Source organism: Dermacentor variabilis, chromosome 1 (assembly GCF_050947875.1).
Source record: "Dermacentor variabilis isolate Ectoservices chromosome 1, ASM5094787v1, whole genome shotgun sequence".
In the NCBI taxonomy this organism is placed as follows: Eukaryota; Metazoa; Arthropoda; class Arachnida; order Ixodida; family Ixodidae; genus Dermacentor; species Dermacentor variabilis.
Genome location: NC_134568.1, coordinates 256,767,635 through 256,785,143, shown reverse-complemented (window position 1 = coordinate 256,785,143; position 17,509 = coordinate 256,767,635). Strand labels below are relative to the sequence as shown.

Below are 17,509 nucleotides of genomic sequence, written 5' to 3'. Positions count from 1 at the left end.
AATAGCGCCGCTCCGGAAACTGTGCCGGAGGCGGAAGTGCGGCCATTTGCGGCGATGAACATAGCCAGCGTAGCCAGACCAAATCGGTGTGTGACGGCTAGATTCGGCTAGTTGTGGTTCAAAGCGGTGATATGCTTCGGCTGCAAGTCAATTTCCTTCGCAAGGGCGCTGCGTGAGGAGCCAAAGGACCTTCCGTCGCGCCAAAAAGTCCGGAAAATTGGACGGCGGGGGGTTCGAGCGTCCGAAACTTCAGATGTCCTTATACATTGATTCTATGGGGCTCGTGGCGTTGCCGCGAAGACGTCCGAAATATCAGGCATGTCCGAAAATTTGGGCATACGAAAATTCAGTCGAGTGTATATTGTTAAAACTGGTATCATTATAAGTGGGTTCGACTGTATCTCGAATACATCTTAGCATGCATCATAGGTGCAGCAGCTCAGCTTTCTTCAAAAGGACGAAGAAATGCACTGTTTTGCAGTAATATAAACCATGGTAAGTAACGCGACACAACTGAGCTATTGTAGCACGAGAAGTGCATTGGACCAACAGTGTTGCCTTAACAGGCTTTCACGGTTGGGCTACTTTCGAAGTTCTGGTGACTAACATTGACATGCAGCACCATCTAGTGTCCAAAACTGTACTTATAAGTTGACTGATAGAGTAGCTGTAAGTGGTTAAACTGCAAGGCATATTTCCTTATGACTACACTCGCTGTCAGAAACATGTAGTGGCACAAATTCCAGTGATGACAACACTTGTTAGGAGTACACAAGAGGTTAAAAGGGGATTTATGCATAGCTGTAATCAAATAAAGGTGCAAATTTATATTACACCTGTTGTTTTTCTGAAATATAGTTACAAGTCCGTGCCCGTGCTGTTCTAAAATGTCTCTCCTGTGTCTCTCCTTGCTTTCGTGCTACTTTGCCTCTACAGTAAAAGCTTGTTAATTCAACACCCATTTATTTGGAAATTTGGACCAATATTTTGGTCCCACAAAAAGTGCATGTTAGTCTATGTGACCAAACGTTCGTTAATTTGGCAAAATTCGCATGCGCACCGGATAATTCGGACAAATGCTGATAACTGCCACTGCAAGAAAGTGAAGTAAAGGCAGCACTAGCACCATTTGAGTGCAACCAAAATGTGGGAGGCATTGCCATGGCATGGTGATCGTCATCAGTTTGTGCGGTGACACCAGCGTCACTGAGTCTCTTTCAGAGCGCAGCTCTTAAGCAAGGGTTGGCATCGTCCCTCGGTGTCCTCATAACCAAGCAAACGAGCACAGCGAAGGATCAATGAGTGAGCGCGGAGCACGGATGAAAGACTGTGATAGCTAAGAGAGTGCAAGGGAGAAAGCAGAGGAAGAGGGTGTGGCATAACCATGAGGAGGAAGGCGGGGAAGGAGGATATGGCGAAAGCATCAGAAGAAAAGCATAGTGCTGTGCAAGACAGGCTTTGCGGCGACGATGGCTATGAGATAATGCCAGAGTAGCGCATGTCGTCTGTTGATAGATGACGCCACTGATACCATATAAACAAATCGCTGCATGAGCGGAGGTCCATCTGCTTCAGCTGCTGTGAATCGTGCCCACACTGTCCCCCTCAGGCTGCCTCTTGCGATCCCCCAATTACGAAGGCAGTTGCGCCACACTTCCCTCTGTTCGCAATGTGCCGCATGAGACAGTTGTCCATACTAGCCAATATACCATGAAATGAAAACACGTATATAGCTGTGCTCAAATTTTCCATCAGGGAGTACAGTCGAAACCCACAATAATGAAATCCTGCGACTACAAAATTCTTGCGACGAAATATTTTCCTGTCCCCAGCGAAAACCCACACGATTCAATGCATTTCGTACCTCTCAACAACAAGATGTCGTTGTACTACAATCCCGCATCAACAAAATTTGATGGAATGTAACACCGCATGTTACCTACACGCGCAAGGCTAGCAGGCTTCAAAATGTGCTTGCATGGGCGCCGCCATTTTTGTTTACAAGAACAACCAAGCGCCCGAAGCAATCGCGTTGGAAACGCGTCATGGCCACGCCATCTTGTTTGTTGATCGCCCATTTGAAGTGGCAGCATGTTGCGACTGGCATGTGACGACGGTTTTTCCACACCTAGTGCAGTGCGTAATGTGTGCCTCGGCAAGAAAAATGCAGCAAAAACAAGAGAATCCATGTCCCACCGACGCGGAATTGTTTATGGTGCTTGAGATGGTGGTCACAGGATGGAGTGCCACACATCGGGTCGTGATCGAGCTGTCACCTGGGAATACGCATTCCTTGCATCAAGAATGCTGGTTTTGGTGGCACCCAACAGACATCGCATGCAGATTCGGCACCAGGCGTAGATTTGCGCCAAGGGGCCATAATCGCGATTGTTTGCCTTTGGGTACACGAGATACAATCACTTCTGCATTCTGCATCGGATGCGTCGGCGCCTACGGGTGACAGCGTTCTCTGGCAAAATGCTGCTGCATGCGATGTCGCTCCGCATCCCCGTGCCGAGCTACGCGAAATCTCGCAAAAGTGATACAATCTCCGAAATCATTTGACCGAGAATACTGCTCCACGGCAGTGCTGCCACTGCTGACCAATGCATACGGCACACTTTGTACTGTCGGCAATGAGGTTCTATGTCCTTACAAGCTTGCCAAAGTAGGCTAACGAAATTTTGACAGTAATGTTTCGTTCTGCGACACATTACCTACCTGTGCTATCTCATTTTGCAACAATGAAATTCTTGCGAAAGCCTGTTTTTTCCCGTTCCCCGCCGATGTTGTTACTGCGAGGTTCAACTGCATTCTAATCGTCGATAAGTTTTTTTTCCCTTTCTTTTTGAAGTGCAACTCTTAGGAGCCCGCCATTCCAGTGGTAAGCGTCGGCGTAACTGAGCGAACATAAAGCACAGCGAGGGATGAAAGACACGAAGAGGAAAGCAGAAGAGAAGGGTATGACGAAAGTATGAGAAGAAAACCGTTGTGCAGCAATGATGCCTACTAGATGGCGCCAGAGCAGCGCACATTGTTTGGGAAGTCTGTCTGCAGCGGCCGCTGTGAATCGTGCACACGTGTCACTCATGCACTGCCTCTCACGATCTCTAGATAGGCGAGGCAGTCACGCTGCACTTCACTCCATTTGCAATGAGCCGCGCGAGACAGATTGTTCGTGCCAGCCGAAATGAAAACACGTTCAGAGCTGTGCTCAAAATTTGTGTTAGGGAGTATCATAATCATTGATGAATTTTTTTTTCTTTTCTTGTTCTCTTTGCTCGCCTGTGCCTTTTTTCCCTGTTGTCATTGTAGCATCCAATTGTCTATTTTCATCGAGTTTTCTTTTTTTCATTGTTGCCACGTTGTCCATGTTGTACATGCCGTGCCACCGTTCGCTACACTAATGGCAATTTAACAAAGCAACAGAAGTATGTGGCCAAGGACTTGGAAACTAAAGTTGAAATCTTCAAAGCGTTGAAGAATGGTGCATCGCAACAAGACATCATGAAAAAGTACAACGTGAAGAGAAGCACTTTGGACACATATGTGAAAAACTAACTACACATCCTGCAAGCCTTTGAAGGCGAAAAGTTTCATGCTTCAAGAAAGCGCCTGCGAACCGCAGCTCCTCCTCAGCTGGAAGAAGCTCTGTTTTAGTGGGTGACCGACTGTCGTAATGCGCACCTGCATTTGCATGTACCTCTGATAATGGCACAAGCAGAGAAGTATGCAACTATGATGAACAGTGACTCATTCAAGGCCTCTGAAGGTTGGTTTGTGAAGTTCCGAGAGAGGCATAAATGCACCTTCAGAAGTGCGCGCGGAAAAAAGGGCAGTGTTGATGAAAATTTGATCACCAAGTGGAGAAATATGCAGCTGCTTCAGCACATTGCTGCATATCACCCAAATTATGTGTTTGGAGATGGTATTCTTTTTTCAAGGCTCTTCCAGACAAGAGGGTCACCTTGAAAGAAGACCCCCTGCGGTGGCAAAAAAGTGCAAGCAAAAAAAATAACTGTGCTTCTTGCCACCAATATGACTGGGACAGAGCGGTCGTTGACCCTTGTAGTCATTGGGAAAGCTCAAAACCTACGCTGTTTCAAAAATACCAAAAATCCTTCCTGTTGAATACCGGGTAAACAGGAGCGCTTGGATGACCTCAGATATTTTTTCGAGGCTGGCTACAACAGTTGGACTGACAGTTCTCTTCCAAGGGGCGCAAAGTAATAATGGCCGTCAAAAAACAACAGTACACCTAACTGCATGATCGAACTGAAAAGCATCGTTTTTTTTTTTTTTTTGCCTCCTAGTACTACTTCTGCTCTTCAACTCATAGATCAGATGTAGATGTAGATCATAGATCATAGATGTAAAAATCTAAATACCTAAGGCAACTGCTAGAGTAGATGCTTTTTTTGCTCCGAAGTTAGGAAGCAACACCAAGTGGACCTTAGCGCAGTGCAAATCATCGCTCAGGTGTGAAAGAACATGCCTCCACATGTTATCCCCAACTGTTTTCGGCACAGCGGTTTTATTAGCTCTGAGCCAAAGGATGCAGCAGTATCTGAAGAGGTGCTCGCAGAGTCCAGCAACGATGACTGCCTGAGCTTTGACGCTGTTTTGCCAATTGATGTGACACTTGCCAACAATATCGCTATTAATTATAGTGTAGCCACAGCCAGCCAGCTAACCAATAAAGTAATCCTAATTAATGTTACGAGCTCCCTGGACGACCACAATTCCCATGAGGACAGGCCATGCGAGAAGGAGCAGCCACGACCTCATCGCACCTCAAGAGAAGCCACAGAGGCGGTTTAATCTTGAGAAGACATCTGCTTTGGCACTTCCGACAGCTTGCGTGCTGTTGACCACTTAGAAGGAATCAGAAAAATGATCATGTCAGCTGGGATCTGCACAAAAAGGCAGACGTTCATAATGTGGTACTTCAGCAAATAAAGGTATGCTTCTCCAGCTTGATTTTCATGCCATTTCTGTTTATTTGTTAATTCAGCATTCGGATATACGGACATTTTTTTGTCCCGTGAAATCCGAATTAACGTGCTTTTACCATACTGTACCGTACTGTACTGTACTTACAAAACGAACCAATTAGTCCAAATCAGTTTTCTGTAGCGACTGCTTTACACACTAATACTGCCACAAAGCTGGCTGCTGCTACTGGGTTCTAACATGCTTAATCAAATTTAAAAACAATTCCAACATAAACTTCATATGTAATAAACATAAGGCATAAGAAACTGATATTTATATATAAATTGTTAAACACCTTTTTCTCCACAGGAGGGCCCATGACAGTCCACATATGCACACAGCCTGGCAGCTCAAAAGTTGTCACCACTTGAGGCCGAACTGAGCGCTGTGGAGAGAGAAATTGCTTTACGTCATTTCCAACTGAACTTTAATGAAGAGTACTACTATTTACAAACGTGCAAGAAGCAACATTTTAGTTCAAATTAAATTACAACTGAATACTAGTGCTCAACAATTACAAGAAAGTGAATGTCATACACCGAACATACAATATACCAAATTTCACATTTAACTGAAGAAAAAAATAGAGCAGCTGACATCCCACAAAATCCTTGCATGCTTCATTTGAGACTATTTAAATCACAAAAGCAGTGAAACTAAGGACATACAGTGGACATGAAACAGAATTAAAGATGGCTTCAGTTTGAGCAAACAGAAATCATCGTGTGCATTACCTCACATGGCAATGATGCACAGCTGTTGCTAAAATTTACTGTTCCAAAATAATGCACCGTACTTGTATGCATCATAATTGTTGCAACTGCGCCAAGAAGAAAGCAACAAAAGGGCTTTTTGCATTACCTGTAATACACAAAGGGCTCCATTTTTTCCATAACCAGCAGTAGTGACTAGCTCCAGATCTGGATCCGTGTTCTGAGCAAACTCTTCAGAGAGAAAGGCCGGTTCACCCATACATATTTTTCCACATGGTCCAATATTGATCAAACTGTCACAGACCTGCCAGGGCAGGTTAATCAAGACAGAAATCATGGATAAGGTCACTCGTAAACTCCACTACACAAAATATTACAACAGGGCTACAATATTAACTCCAGTGTAGGCTAATGCTTATCACCTTATGAAGCTCTAAGTGTTAATGGTGCCCGATATGATGATACTTGTTCTGCAGTTTTCTTTTAGTAAAACAAAGAACATAGCCACAACTGAAGTACTCATAGCATGCTACCATGCGTAAAAGAGAGAACAAGTACATACCTCGAAAGTGTACGATGTCAGTTGCTTTGTTGCCATCGTTTCACTTCCATACACTTCCAATTCATCCGGATCAATAAGTGCAACATCAGAAGCTAATCAAGCAAGAGCCAGAATTAGTATTTGCTGCAAATTTCTGAGTAACTACAAATTGAGCCTACCCATCCAGTCCCCGATGGCATCCATTCTTTTCTTTTTTGAAGGAGGGTCATTGACCTAATGCAAATTAAACAAGCAAATAAATTCAAAGTGTGAACATAAAACAAATATGTGGCTTTTTATCCTCATTCTGCATATTCAAGCAATAGTAGTTTCAATGTTTGTGCTTCTTCACTTATACCTATAAAGCATTATATAAAACTATCAATCATAAATGTTAAGTCAGGAGGAGGCCTTACGTCGCCCTCAGTTTTTTCATCTCGTTTTGCAATGTCGTCCACTTCAGCAGCCTTCTCAGTGTAATGGAGTAGTAGGGAGTTCCCAAGTCGCGAACCAAGAAAAAGATAGCCATCTTCACAAAGGGTCATCTATGTTGAAGAAAACACATTTCGATTTTACACAGTTTTCTACAATACACAAGGATAAAAATACTTGTGCAAAGTAGGTATCAAGCAAGAAGTCAAAACTCACACTCGTTGTGAGCACACTGGCAGCCGCCTTGTCAAAGTAGAAGTTCCTGACACTCCTCATGCCATCATTGAATAGTGTTAGCACATAACTATTAAGAAAACACAGAAGCAGGATAAGGTAAAAAGTGTGCACAATAAAGTTAAGCAAAAAGAGGCAAATCAAGGAATCTTACAGTTCACCTCCTTTAAGTGAGAGTACAAGCCGGTCATAGCTCAGAAAACATGCCTGAGCACAGTCCAAAGAAATCTTCAATCCCTCTTGAGGCTCTGTTCATGATATAGAAAAGAGTATAATGTACCTCCCAAACATTCCGCCCAACAAATCTGGTCAATGCATCCCTCTCTCAATTGCACAACTTACTCAGTGGAAATGAAGTACTGAAGTCTGTGAAAGAATTGAGTGAAACACCATAAGGTGGTACACTCTGGTTTAGGTAGAGCAAGGAGTCAACAGCCATGATCAGCACGCCACCTGAAAACACCCCGAAGATCAGAAGTCACAATAAAGCACATTTGGTTAAAACTTAGGGAATACATTTCTTTTGCTACCAACAAAAGACAAACAAAGGAGACAAGGAAAGGACACACATGCCTTCTAGCAACTGTTTGCCTGCCACTTCACTGTGCTGTTTTATAGTAAATTCAGAATGAGATTTTTAAATTGGTGACATTTGGCCCTTTCAATCTTTGCTCAATTTAAAGCAAATAAGTGGCAGCATATTTTAAAATGAAATTGAATAATTTTTTCCTCTCCAGCATCATTTTCTAAACATGTTTGCCAGCCCAACTAGTTTGACAGTCAAGATATGAAGACCAACTCAGTGCATGATGCAATGCACTACAGAACTAGTTGATGGCATCAACCCAATCCCATCAGAAACAGTTGGCCACATGAGTGCTCCCAGAGTACTGACTAGAATCAGCACTGTGGAAAATGGAGTTCAGAGGAACGTCAATGAATTTTGCAACAAATCTTGAGGACATATTTCTTGTAAGTGGTTCTGATCACCGAATTTCCATTAAATGGATATTACTGGATTAAATGGATATTCGGATATTGCGTTACCGAACGGCTTCAATTTTGCAATTGGGACATAAGCTCTAAAGTGATTAATTACAAAATTAATTATTACGTAGTAGTGCTTCTACCTGTCACATCCAAAAGAGTACCAGAGAATAAGGAAGGCAAACACAGTCTTGTACAAAGACCATGTGCTAGCCTGCGACGAAGGCACCCCAGGTCGCTTGCCGCCGACGCTTCCCTAATGTGGCCACGGTCACTTTCACTTGCAACCTCCAGATATTGGTTACCCGGACACGGACCACTATGAAAATCGCACCCTTGGCTCCCATTGAAGACAACTTGTGGATGGCGCAGCCACCTCTTCTGTGTTTCTAAGGCAGCAACCAGCGGTCTGATTCCTCCAGCTGGAGGCCCACTTCTTCCTTCGCCGGGTCAGCTCACAGCGAGAGAAGTACCACCCGGCTGTTGAATTCTACTAATCAGTCTGCAAAAAGAACTGCTAGGACCTCGCAACTGACCATACGATGAGCTTGAAACCTTCATCATCACTAGCTACAGACAGCCCATAAAACCAGCAGCCACGCCACTGCCCACAACACTGAACTCACAGGTATGTTCTACCTCGCATAGGCCTATAACCTCTGTGCTTCAAACACCGTGGACCCTCCCTAACTATTACAGCTGCACTGCCTCTTCAGTCCTGTTTCCATCTCGTATGCAGTTCCATTCACAGCTTCCGCAGTTCAAGTATGGTGACATAGAAGGCTGGTTTGTTACATGTAAGACAGTCCTAGCTCAGAACCTCATCACCATTCAGCAATTCAAGTATGAGATTCTGCAGCATCTACTCCCTCTTGATGTGGCCATCAACCTGCCCTTCACTGCGCCAAGCGAAACAACGCACATTCAACTTAAAACTGAAGTGCTGGTCCACTTCGGTGTCCAGTGCTCAGTCTCGTACCTGCCACCTATGCTATTAACTGACTCGAAGAACATCCCGGCCCAGGCTTCTCCCCATTCCTTGATTGCAGTGCCTTTGAAGACAAAACCTCCAGACAATGACCAAGACGCACTGGCATCCCAACATGACATACAGAAAGATGCCACCTTGGTCCCAATACTACCTTTCAATTTTGAACTTGGATGCCATCACACCCAACATCCATGACCAAAAACACAATAATGCCACGAATGTGCCTCAGCACACACAGGTGCGCACACCACGTTGCTACACGCAACGTCAGAAGTGTTGATCACCCCCTTTTGACAACACCATGGCCACTGGCAGTTGCCTGATATTTATCGCATCTGACCAACCACAGAGACCTGCACTGACATATATGTCATCACACTCTACTACAGCTTTGAAGCAACCTCCTAAAGCAAATCTAGGCAAGACCAAGGAGCTAATAGCACAAGCGACCACCATATGACGGCTAGTGGCAAGTAGGTCAGTGTTGATCGCCAGGGCACCTCTATGAGCGCTGGAAGCCTTACGGCCACCAATTCCCACTATAGAGTAAAACCGCACAAGGTGGTGTTTCAACACTATAAAAATTTCTATTGTAAGCTGTAGCTTACAATGGAACATTTTGGTGCAATATGCCATGTGATCCACTAAAGTTGGTGATGTGTACGCCTGGGTGACCAGTTATGCAGACGCACTATACTCACGGACAACTTTCTGTGGCTATGAACGGAAAGCTATGGAGGCAAAGTGCACACAAGTGAAAGCGCTTCTGAAAAGTGTCCTGCGTTTTCATCCACGTGAGTTTAAGCTGGGGAAGAGAAAACAAACATCTTATTAGCAACAATTAAATAAGAGGAAATACACCACTGAATGTAAAAGCTTACTTATGTTGCGCTTTTTCCCTTCCGCATCTAGACAAACATCACACATGGAAGCTGCACCAATTTTCAGTATCTGTTCCGAGCAACCAATAGCACTGACAAACGCTGGCGGACTACTTGGCGCAGTAACACATGTGTAGACGCACCACCCTCATAGCTTTCCCTTCATAGCCACAGAATGTTGTCCGTGAGTATAGTTCCCACATGGGTGCACATTACGCTAACAAATCGCCTGTCATTGGTCTGTGATGCAAGGCAGCAGCACGCATGCAGAGGATTATGAGACTTGACAAAGCCATTGGAATTCTTTGCACCATGGAGATTTGCACCAATGCTCCATCTACCTTTCATATTGTTACGTGTAAAAAGACGCAGACGAAAGAGGCTATTTACAGGCTATTTACACTGGACTGGAGCCAGAGCCCCAGGCCGACATTCACTCGTGCCAAGGGCACAGGCCCACTTTGTCGTCATTCTCGCGGCGGCTCATCCCTTGAGCATCGCTCGATGATATCGTAATACTACCCCCCGGCAGCAAAAGCGCTGTCACAGTGCTGTTAAATATCCAAGGGGCGTGGAGAGTTGTAGGGTTTGAGTCGGGCGACGTGGACAATGTCACTGGTTATCACAGCAGAGGACGTAGTGGGTGTGGCTAGAACGATTTCGTAGGTGACATCGGTCACTTTGCGGAGCACGCGATATGGACCTGTGTAACAAGAAAGGAGTTTTTCACATAGGCCAACTTTACACGAAGGTGATCAAAGCAACACGAGACTGCCGGGCACAAAATGGACATCACGATGACGGAGGTCATAGCGTTGCTTCTGTTTGTCTTGAGACACTTGTAGACGAGCGCGCGCAAGTTGGCGAGCGTGGTCAGCATGGGCGATAGCATCACGGGCATAAGCGCTAGTTGATGCTGTGGTGGACGGAAGCACAGTGTCCAGTGGTAGCGTCGGTTCACAACCATACAAGAGGTAAAAAGGAGAAAAGCCAGCAGTGTCGAGAAGGGAAGAGTTGTACGCAAAGGTGATGTAAGGTAGAGCCTGGTCCCAGTCATGGTGGTCGTCTGAAACGTATTTGGATAGCATGTCTGTAAGGGTGCGGTTCAAACCCAGTGAGGCCGTTCGTTTGAGGGTGGTAGGAGGTGGTAAATTTATGCTGTATTGAGAAGGCACGCATGATGTCGTCAATGACTTTGGCTAAGAATGTACGGCCACGGTCTGTTAGCAATTGACGCGGAGCACCATGAATCAAAATGATATCATGCAGGAGGAAGTCCGCAACATCAGTTGCACAACTGGTCGGAAGAGCACGGGTGACGGCGTAGCGGGTCGCGTAGTCCGCCGCGACTGCAATCCACTTGTTTCCTGATGTAGATACCGGAAATGGGCCGAGAAGGTCTAAGCTGACGCGATGGAAGGGCTCGGCAGGGATGTCGAGCGGCTGCAGGTAATCAGCGGGGAGCTGGGAAGGCTTTTTGCGTCGTTGGCAAAGTTCACAAGCAGCGACGTAACGTCGTACGGAACGGGCAAGGCCCGGCCAGAAAAAACGGCGCCGTACGCGGTCATAGGTTCGAGATACGCCGAGGTGTCCTGCCGTTGGTGCATCGTGAAGCTCTTCTAGAACGGTTGAGCAAAGGTGGTTAGGCATGACAAGTAGGAACTCAGAGCCGTCCGGATGAAGGTTACGAGGGTACAGAGTACCGTCGCGGAGGACGAAGAGGCGTAGTATGGCGTCGGCCGGAGAGTGTTCAAAACGGTCGATGAGTGCTCCGATGTAGGCGTCACGACGTTGCTCGTCTGCAAAATGAAGCAGCTGCGACACAGAGAATACGCAAGCAGCACTGGTAATATTGGAGGAGTCAGGGTCATCAACAGGGTAACGCGACAAGCTGTCAGCGTCTTGGTGCAGGCGGCCAGACTTGTAGACCACGGAATGTGAAAATTCTTGTAGCCTCAAAGCCCATCGACCAAACCGGCCTGTAGGATCTCTTAGCGTTGAGAGCCAGCAGAGAGCATGATGGTCAGTGACTACGGAAAAAGGGTGACCGTAAAGGTAAGGGCGGAACTTCGCAACCGCCCAGACTACAGCAAGGCATTCTCGTTCCGCAATGGAATAGTTGCGCTTCGATGGTGTAAGGAGGCGGCTCACATAAGCAATAACGTGATCCTGGCCACGCTAAGGCTGGGCTAAGACGGCACCTACGCCATGACCGCTGGCATCTGTACGCAATTCTGTAGGGGCATCAGGGTCGAAGTGGGCGAGAATGGGTGGTGAGGGGAGAAGAGTAACGAGACAAGAGAAGGCGGCGGCTTCTACAGTACCCCACGAGAATTGTACGCCTTTTTTCAAAAGATTAGTGAGGGGTCTAGCAATTGCCACAAAATCTTGAATAAAACGACAAAAGTACGAGTAACCCCTACAAAACTTCGAACGTCTGCGGCTGTCTTCGGAACCGGAAAGTCTTGGACAGCGCAAGTTTTGTCGGGATCAGGCTGTCCTCCGGAAGCGTCAACGAGGTGGCCCAGAACAGTAATTTGGCGGCGGACGAAACGAAATTTGGATGAGTTAAGTTGCAGCTTCGCCTTTCGAAATACATCAAGTATAGCTGTTAGACGCTCAAGGTGAGTGTCGAACGTGGGCGAGAAGACGATGACGGTCATTCAGGTAGCAGAGACATGTAATAATAATATTTGGGGTTTTACGTGCCAAAACCACTTTCTGATTATGAGGCACGCCGTAGTGGAGGACTCCGGAAATTTTGACCACCTGGGGTTCTTTAACGTGCACCTAAATCTAAGCACACGGGTGTTTTCGCATTTCGCCCCCATCGAAATGCGGCCGCCGTGGCCGGGATTCGATCCCGCGACCTCGTGCTCAGCAGCCCAACACCATAGCCACTGAGCAACCACGGCGGGTAGCAGAGACATGTGAACCTCGGAGTAAGGAGTCCATCATACGCTCAAAGGTGGCAGGGGCGTTGCATAATCCAAACGGCATTACTTTAAATTAGTATAGGCCATCAGTTGTGATGATCGCGGTTTTTTCTCTGTCCATATCATCAACAGCAATCTGCCAGTATCCAGAACGAAGATCAATAGAAGAGAAATAGCTGGAACCGTGGAGGCAGTCAAGGGCGTCGTCTATACGTGGGAGCGGGTAGACGTCCTTCTTAGTAATGTTGTTCAGATGACTGTACTCTACACAGAGGCGCCACGTGCCATCCTTTTTAACCAACACTACAGGTGACGCCCAGGGACTCGAAGAAGGCTCACTCTTTCTTGCCAATGCATACTGTGTCTGCATAAAGAGTTTTCCTTTCCTAAGTTTGCCTGGTGGTAGAGTCTGGTGCATTTTGGCATGCTAAATTGGAAAAACTAGCCCTATGTTATAAATTAAATTTAAAAGAAGAAACCTTCTCAAGCTTATGATCCCAAAAAAATATTTTCTATATCTGGGTTTTGACAACAGTATTAGTAGATGGCATACAGTTCATAATCACACGGTGTCAAAGCAATTTTTATGCAATTGAACCCAATCATCAAAACAACATGCCCTCCTTAGCATTCACTGATGTTTGTGACATCGTTAAAATGGTGTAGATGTTGGAACAGAAAATAAGACAATCCCACAGAAGCTTCTGTGTCTTCACTGCTGCTGTCATTTAAAACACAACTAAAATGCTTACCAAGTGGTCTGGGTACAGCCAGTAGTCGGAGGCAGTCGAAGGGAAGGTTTGTGAAAGACCAGATGACTGGGTGTACTCGCTGTTGCAAGTTCAATGAAAGTGCCAGAATACAGCATGTGTCCTGCCGGATGGCAATCCGCCTAAGTGAAAAAAAAATACGCTTACAACTTTCGCATAACACTAAAGAAAAAAAAACACAAACTGTACACCATGATTGATTGTAATATAAACATCCACTTGCACGAAAATTGACGACATAGTCATGCTTCAAAAAGCAAATGCTTTTACACTTGTGTCCTTCCCCACTATAGTAATGACTGCTCTGCCAACACTAGATATTTCATACTAAATATTCTATTAGTTCCTTGAATTATCTTATGTATAAAGAGTTAATGTTGATCAATATAGACAGTTTTATATTCAGCTAAGGGGCACTGCCATAAAAGGCTGTCATAGAATTACATGATTACATGGCTCAGTACATGATTTCATAACTCACTGTCCAACACAAGCAAATACCACTTGGGTGCTTGAGCGTATTACAAACTGTTTTCCTTGTGAAAATGTGTGTTTGTAAAGTGTGCCCCCCTCCTTTTCTTACACCACAAAAAGCAGGTGTTCCTTAATCTCAATTCACTTCTGGGACTATTTTACCACCTATTTTTATAGTCATAACACCTAAATTTACAAAAGCAGGAAACCTCATCACAGTGAACCTAAGTAGAGATCATGTCACCAGATTTGCCACTTCTAATCATTTTTGCTACACTCTAGAACCAGATATCTATTACACAGTATAACGCAATTGTTACACTTCATAGGGGTCCACAGAAAAAAAAAAGAAAAAAGAATGCATTATTCAGCAAAAATTAACATCCGATAACAATTATGCAAGACAGATACACAAATGGGCCAGGAAAACGTAACAAACAAGAACATAATGTTACAAAGAAGAAGCCCGATACACAAATGTTGTACAACTATTTACATGGGAAAAAGACGTAATTGGGCAGGCTGCTTCAACGGTCACAGCTCCAGAAGACAGTCTACCAATTCCTCTTCGTCTCCCTCTTGCACGCACAGTCCTGTCCAAATGCACCATAACATAACCCCCGAGAGTTGGCACTTGTTAGAATGACAGAGAATTAGATGAACAGTACCGTTTTAAACGGGACACGTGGATGATGTCAATTTGTAGCTGGGATGAGGACGCATGTCTTCAACCGGGACGCTTTTGTAATTTAAGTGACCTAATCGTTGCAATACCCGGTAAGGCCCGGTGCAGTGTGACAGCAGTTTTTCGGAGAGGCCGATGTGGCGACTTGGAGTCCACAAAAGAACGAGATTCCCAGGAGAAAACTGAAGGCTCCAGTGGAGACTGATGTAGCGAGTCTTTTGTGATGCCTGAGCCACTTTAAGTCGATCATAGGCAACTTGGCGAGCCATACAAGCCTGACCAACGGCGTCGTGGATGTATTCCGTTGTATGTCTCAACACCGAAGGTAGCAAGGTGTCAAAAGGCTGAGTGGGATGGCGATCGAACAAATGGTAGAAAGGCGAGAAACTGGTGGTATCATGACATGACGAATTGTATGCATCTCTGTAAGGGTGCAATTCAGTCATTCAGTCAGTCCGTTCATTTGTGGGTGATATGTGGTTGTGAGCTTCTGTTCGGCGGAGCAGGAACGAAGTATGTCTTCAACAACATGGGACAGGAAGTAGTGGCCACAACCTGTCAGTAGCTGCCCTTGCGCGCCATGGTGAAGAATTACATTTTGAAGTAAAAAGTCTGCTACATCTGTAGCACAGCTGGTGGCCAGAAGAAAGGAAGAAAAGAAAAAAGCAGAAGGCAGGGAGGTTAACCAGAATAACGTCCGGTTGGCTATCCTACACCAGGGGACAGGGCACGTCTACTGGCATAGCATGTTGCATAGTCTGTGGCAATGACTATCCATTTGTTCCCTTTTATGGATGTGGAGAAGGGGCCAAGAAAGTCCACGCTGACAAAGAAGGGCTCCGTCAGAACATCGGTTGGATGAAGGTGGTCAGCAGGTAGCGCACGTGGCCTCTTTCGATGCTGGCAGGGGTCGCAAGACACAATGTAACGTCGCACAGAGCGGTAAAGGCCTGGCCAGAAGAAGCAACGCTGAACTCTGTCATAAGTGTGGGAGATGTGGAGCTCAGCAAGAACAGTAGAATGGAGATGACGAGGAACAACTACGGTAGCACTAAATCTGGTCCATCAGAGCTGATGTTGTGGCGAGAAAAAATGTCATCATGGAACACAAACATTCTGGTTGAGCGATCCGATTGTCCAGAAGTCAAGCACTCAATGATCGACTGTAGAGAGTTGCCCTTTCTCCTTTTACTGCTCAGTAACGATGTTGCGAAAGTCAGAAATAGCCAGAAGGCAAGTGTCAGCATCCTATTCGTCGTCATCAGGAGGATCGACGGGATGACGAGACAAGCAGTCGGCATCCAGATACAAGTGGCCGGGCTTGTACATCGCAACGAAAGAATACTCCTGAAGTCCAAGTGCCCAGAAACAAAGGCGGCCAGTCAGGTCTTTCAGTGACAATAGCCAGCACAGGGCATGGTGGTCCATGATGACAGAAAATGGGTGGCCAAACAAGTAAGGATGAAATTTAGCCGCTTCCCAGACCAAAATTGCGCTCTGAAGGGGAGAAGAGGCGACTGACATAGGCTGTGACATGCTCGACTCCATTTTGCTGTTGGGCGAGGACAGCCCCCATGCCATGGCCACTGGCGTCTGTGCAAACTTGAATTGGTACAGATGGATTAAAGTGGCCTAACATTGGAGGCTTTGTCAAAAAGCAAATGAGGGTGTAGAAGGCGTCTGCTTGTTCACAGCCCTAGGAGAATGCAGTGTCCTTCTTGAGAAGGTCAGTCAGTGGCCCGGTGATATCCACAAAATTTTTAACAAACTGGCGAAAATAGGATCATAAGCCCCCGAAGCTGCGCACATCTCTTGCTGAGCAGGGCACAGGAATGTTCTTCACTGCGTGAATCTTATCAGGATCAGTATGTATACCGGCAGCACTGACAAGGTGGCCAAGAACTATGACTTCGCTGTGTCCAAAATGGCACTTAGAAGAGTTAAGTTGAAGGCCAGCATTCCTAAAGACTTCAAGAATAGCGACCAATCAACAAGGTTTTACTCTACAGTTGCACCCTGTGATAATGAAAGCCCGAGGCAACAAAATTCTTGCCTGAACAAAATATTTTTCCCTCCCCAGAAAACACCCATAGGATTACACAAAGTCTACCGAAGCACTAGTCCCCATATCATTTGGTCTGTACAACGGTAAGAGTGTGCCATAGTGCTGTAAAGCATTTCTGCTCGCTTAGATTGCATAAAATATCGTCACAGCAAGCTTGCGAGGCCACCGCCACTTTTGTTAACAAAAACAGCAAAGCACTCGAAGTGATTGATGGTGGCAGAAACACGCCACGGTCACAGTCTTGTTTGTTGATCTCTCATTTCAAATGATGCGGCTGTGTCACCATCAAGCTCTCGTGCCATGTGACGACACGTCTTGCGTACCATGCACAAGAAGCATGCTCTGCAACGGTGTTCGTTGATTCATAGTGTTAAATTATGGGGTTTTACGTGCCAAAACCACTTTCTGATTATGAGGCACGCCATAGTGGAGGACTCCGGAAATTTTGACCACCTGGGGTTCTTTAACGTGCACTGAAATCTAAGTACACGGGTGTTTTCGCATTTCACCCCCATCGAAATGCGGCCGCCGTGGCCGGGATTCGATCCCGCGACCTCGTGCTTAGCAGCCTAACACCAAAGCCACTGAGCAACCGCGGCCGGTGATTCATAGTGTGCAAGGAAAACAAGGTGCAGCAAAAACTAAGAGACATGTTTATGGTTTTTGAGAAGGTGGCTGCAGCGTGGGCTGTCAACCCTCCATGCAAGATTGTCAACTGAGGAAGTGATCGTCCGAGAATATGGCCCCATCGAGCAAATCTTCATCCAGTGATGCATAATGCACACACAATGCTTGCTGAGTAATA

General features: G+C 45.8%; 1 protein-coding gene across 1 annotated transcript in view; it reads right to left on the bottom strand.

Moving 5' to 3' along the window:
* Positions 1–17,509, bottom strand: part of Cpsf160 (cleavage and polyadenylation specificity factor subunit 1) — a 105,284-nt gene that overhangs the window by 54,554 nt on the left and 33,221 nt on the right. Inside the window, exons 7-15 of the mRNA XM_075673504.1 lie at positions 13,463–13,602; positions 7,258–7,368; positions 7,070–7,163; positions 6,898–6,985; positions 6,666–6,794; positions 6,429–6,483; positions 6,271–6,362; positions 5,857–6,012; positions 5,291–5,380 (exon numbers count right to left, since the gene is read on the bottom strand). Coding sequence (XP_075529619.1) covers positions 5,291–5,380; positions 5,857–6,012; positions 6,271–6,362; positions 6,429–6,483; positions 6,666–6,794; positions 6,898–6,985; positions 7,070–7,163; positions 7,258–7,368; positions 13,463–13,602 — 955 coding nt within the window. The remainder of the gene's footprint in view (positions 1–5,290; positions 5,381–5,856; positions 6,013–6,270; positions 6,363–6,428; positions 6,484–6,665; positions 6,795–6,897; positions 6,986–7,069; positions 7,164–7,257; positions 7,369–13,462; positions 13,603–17,509) is intronic.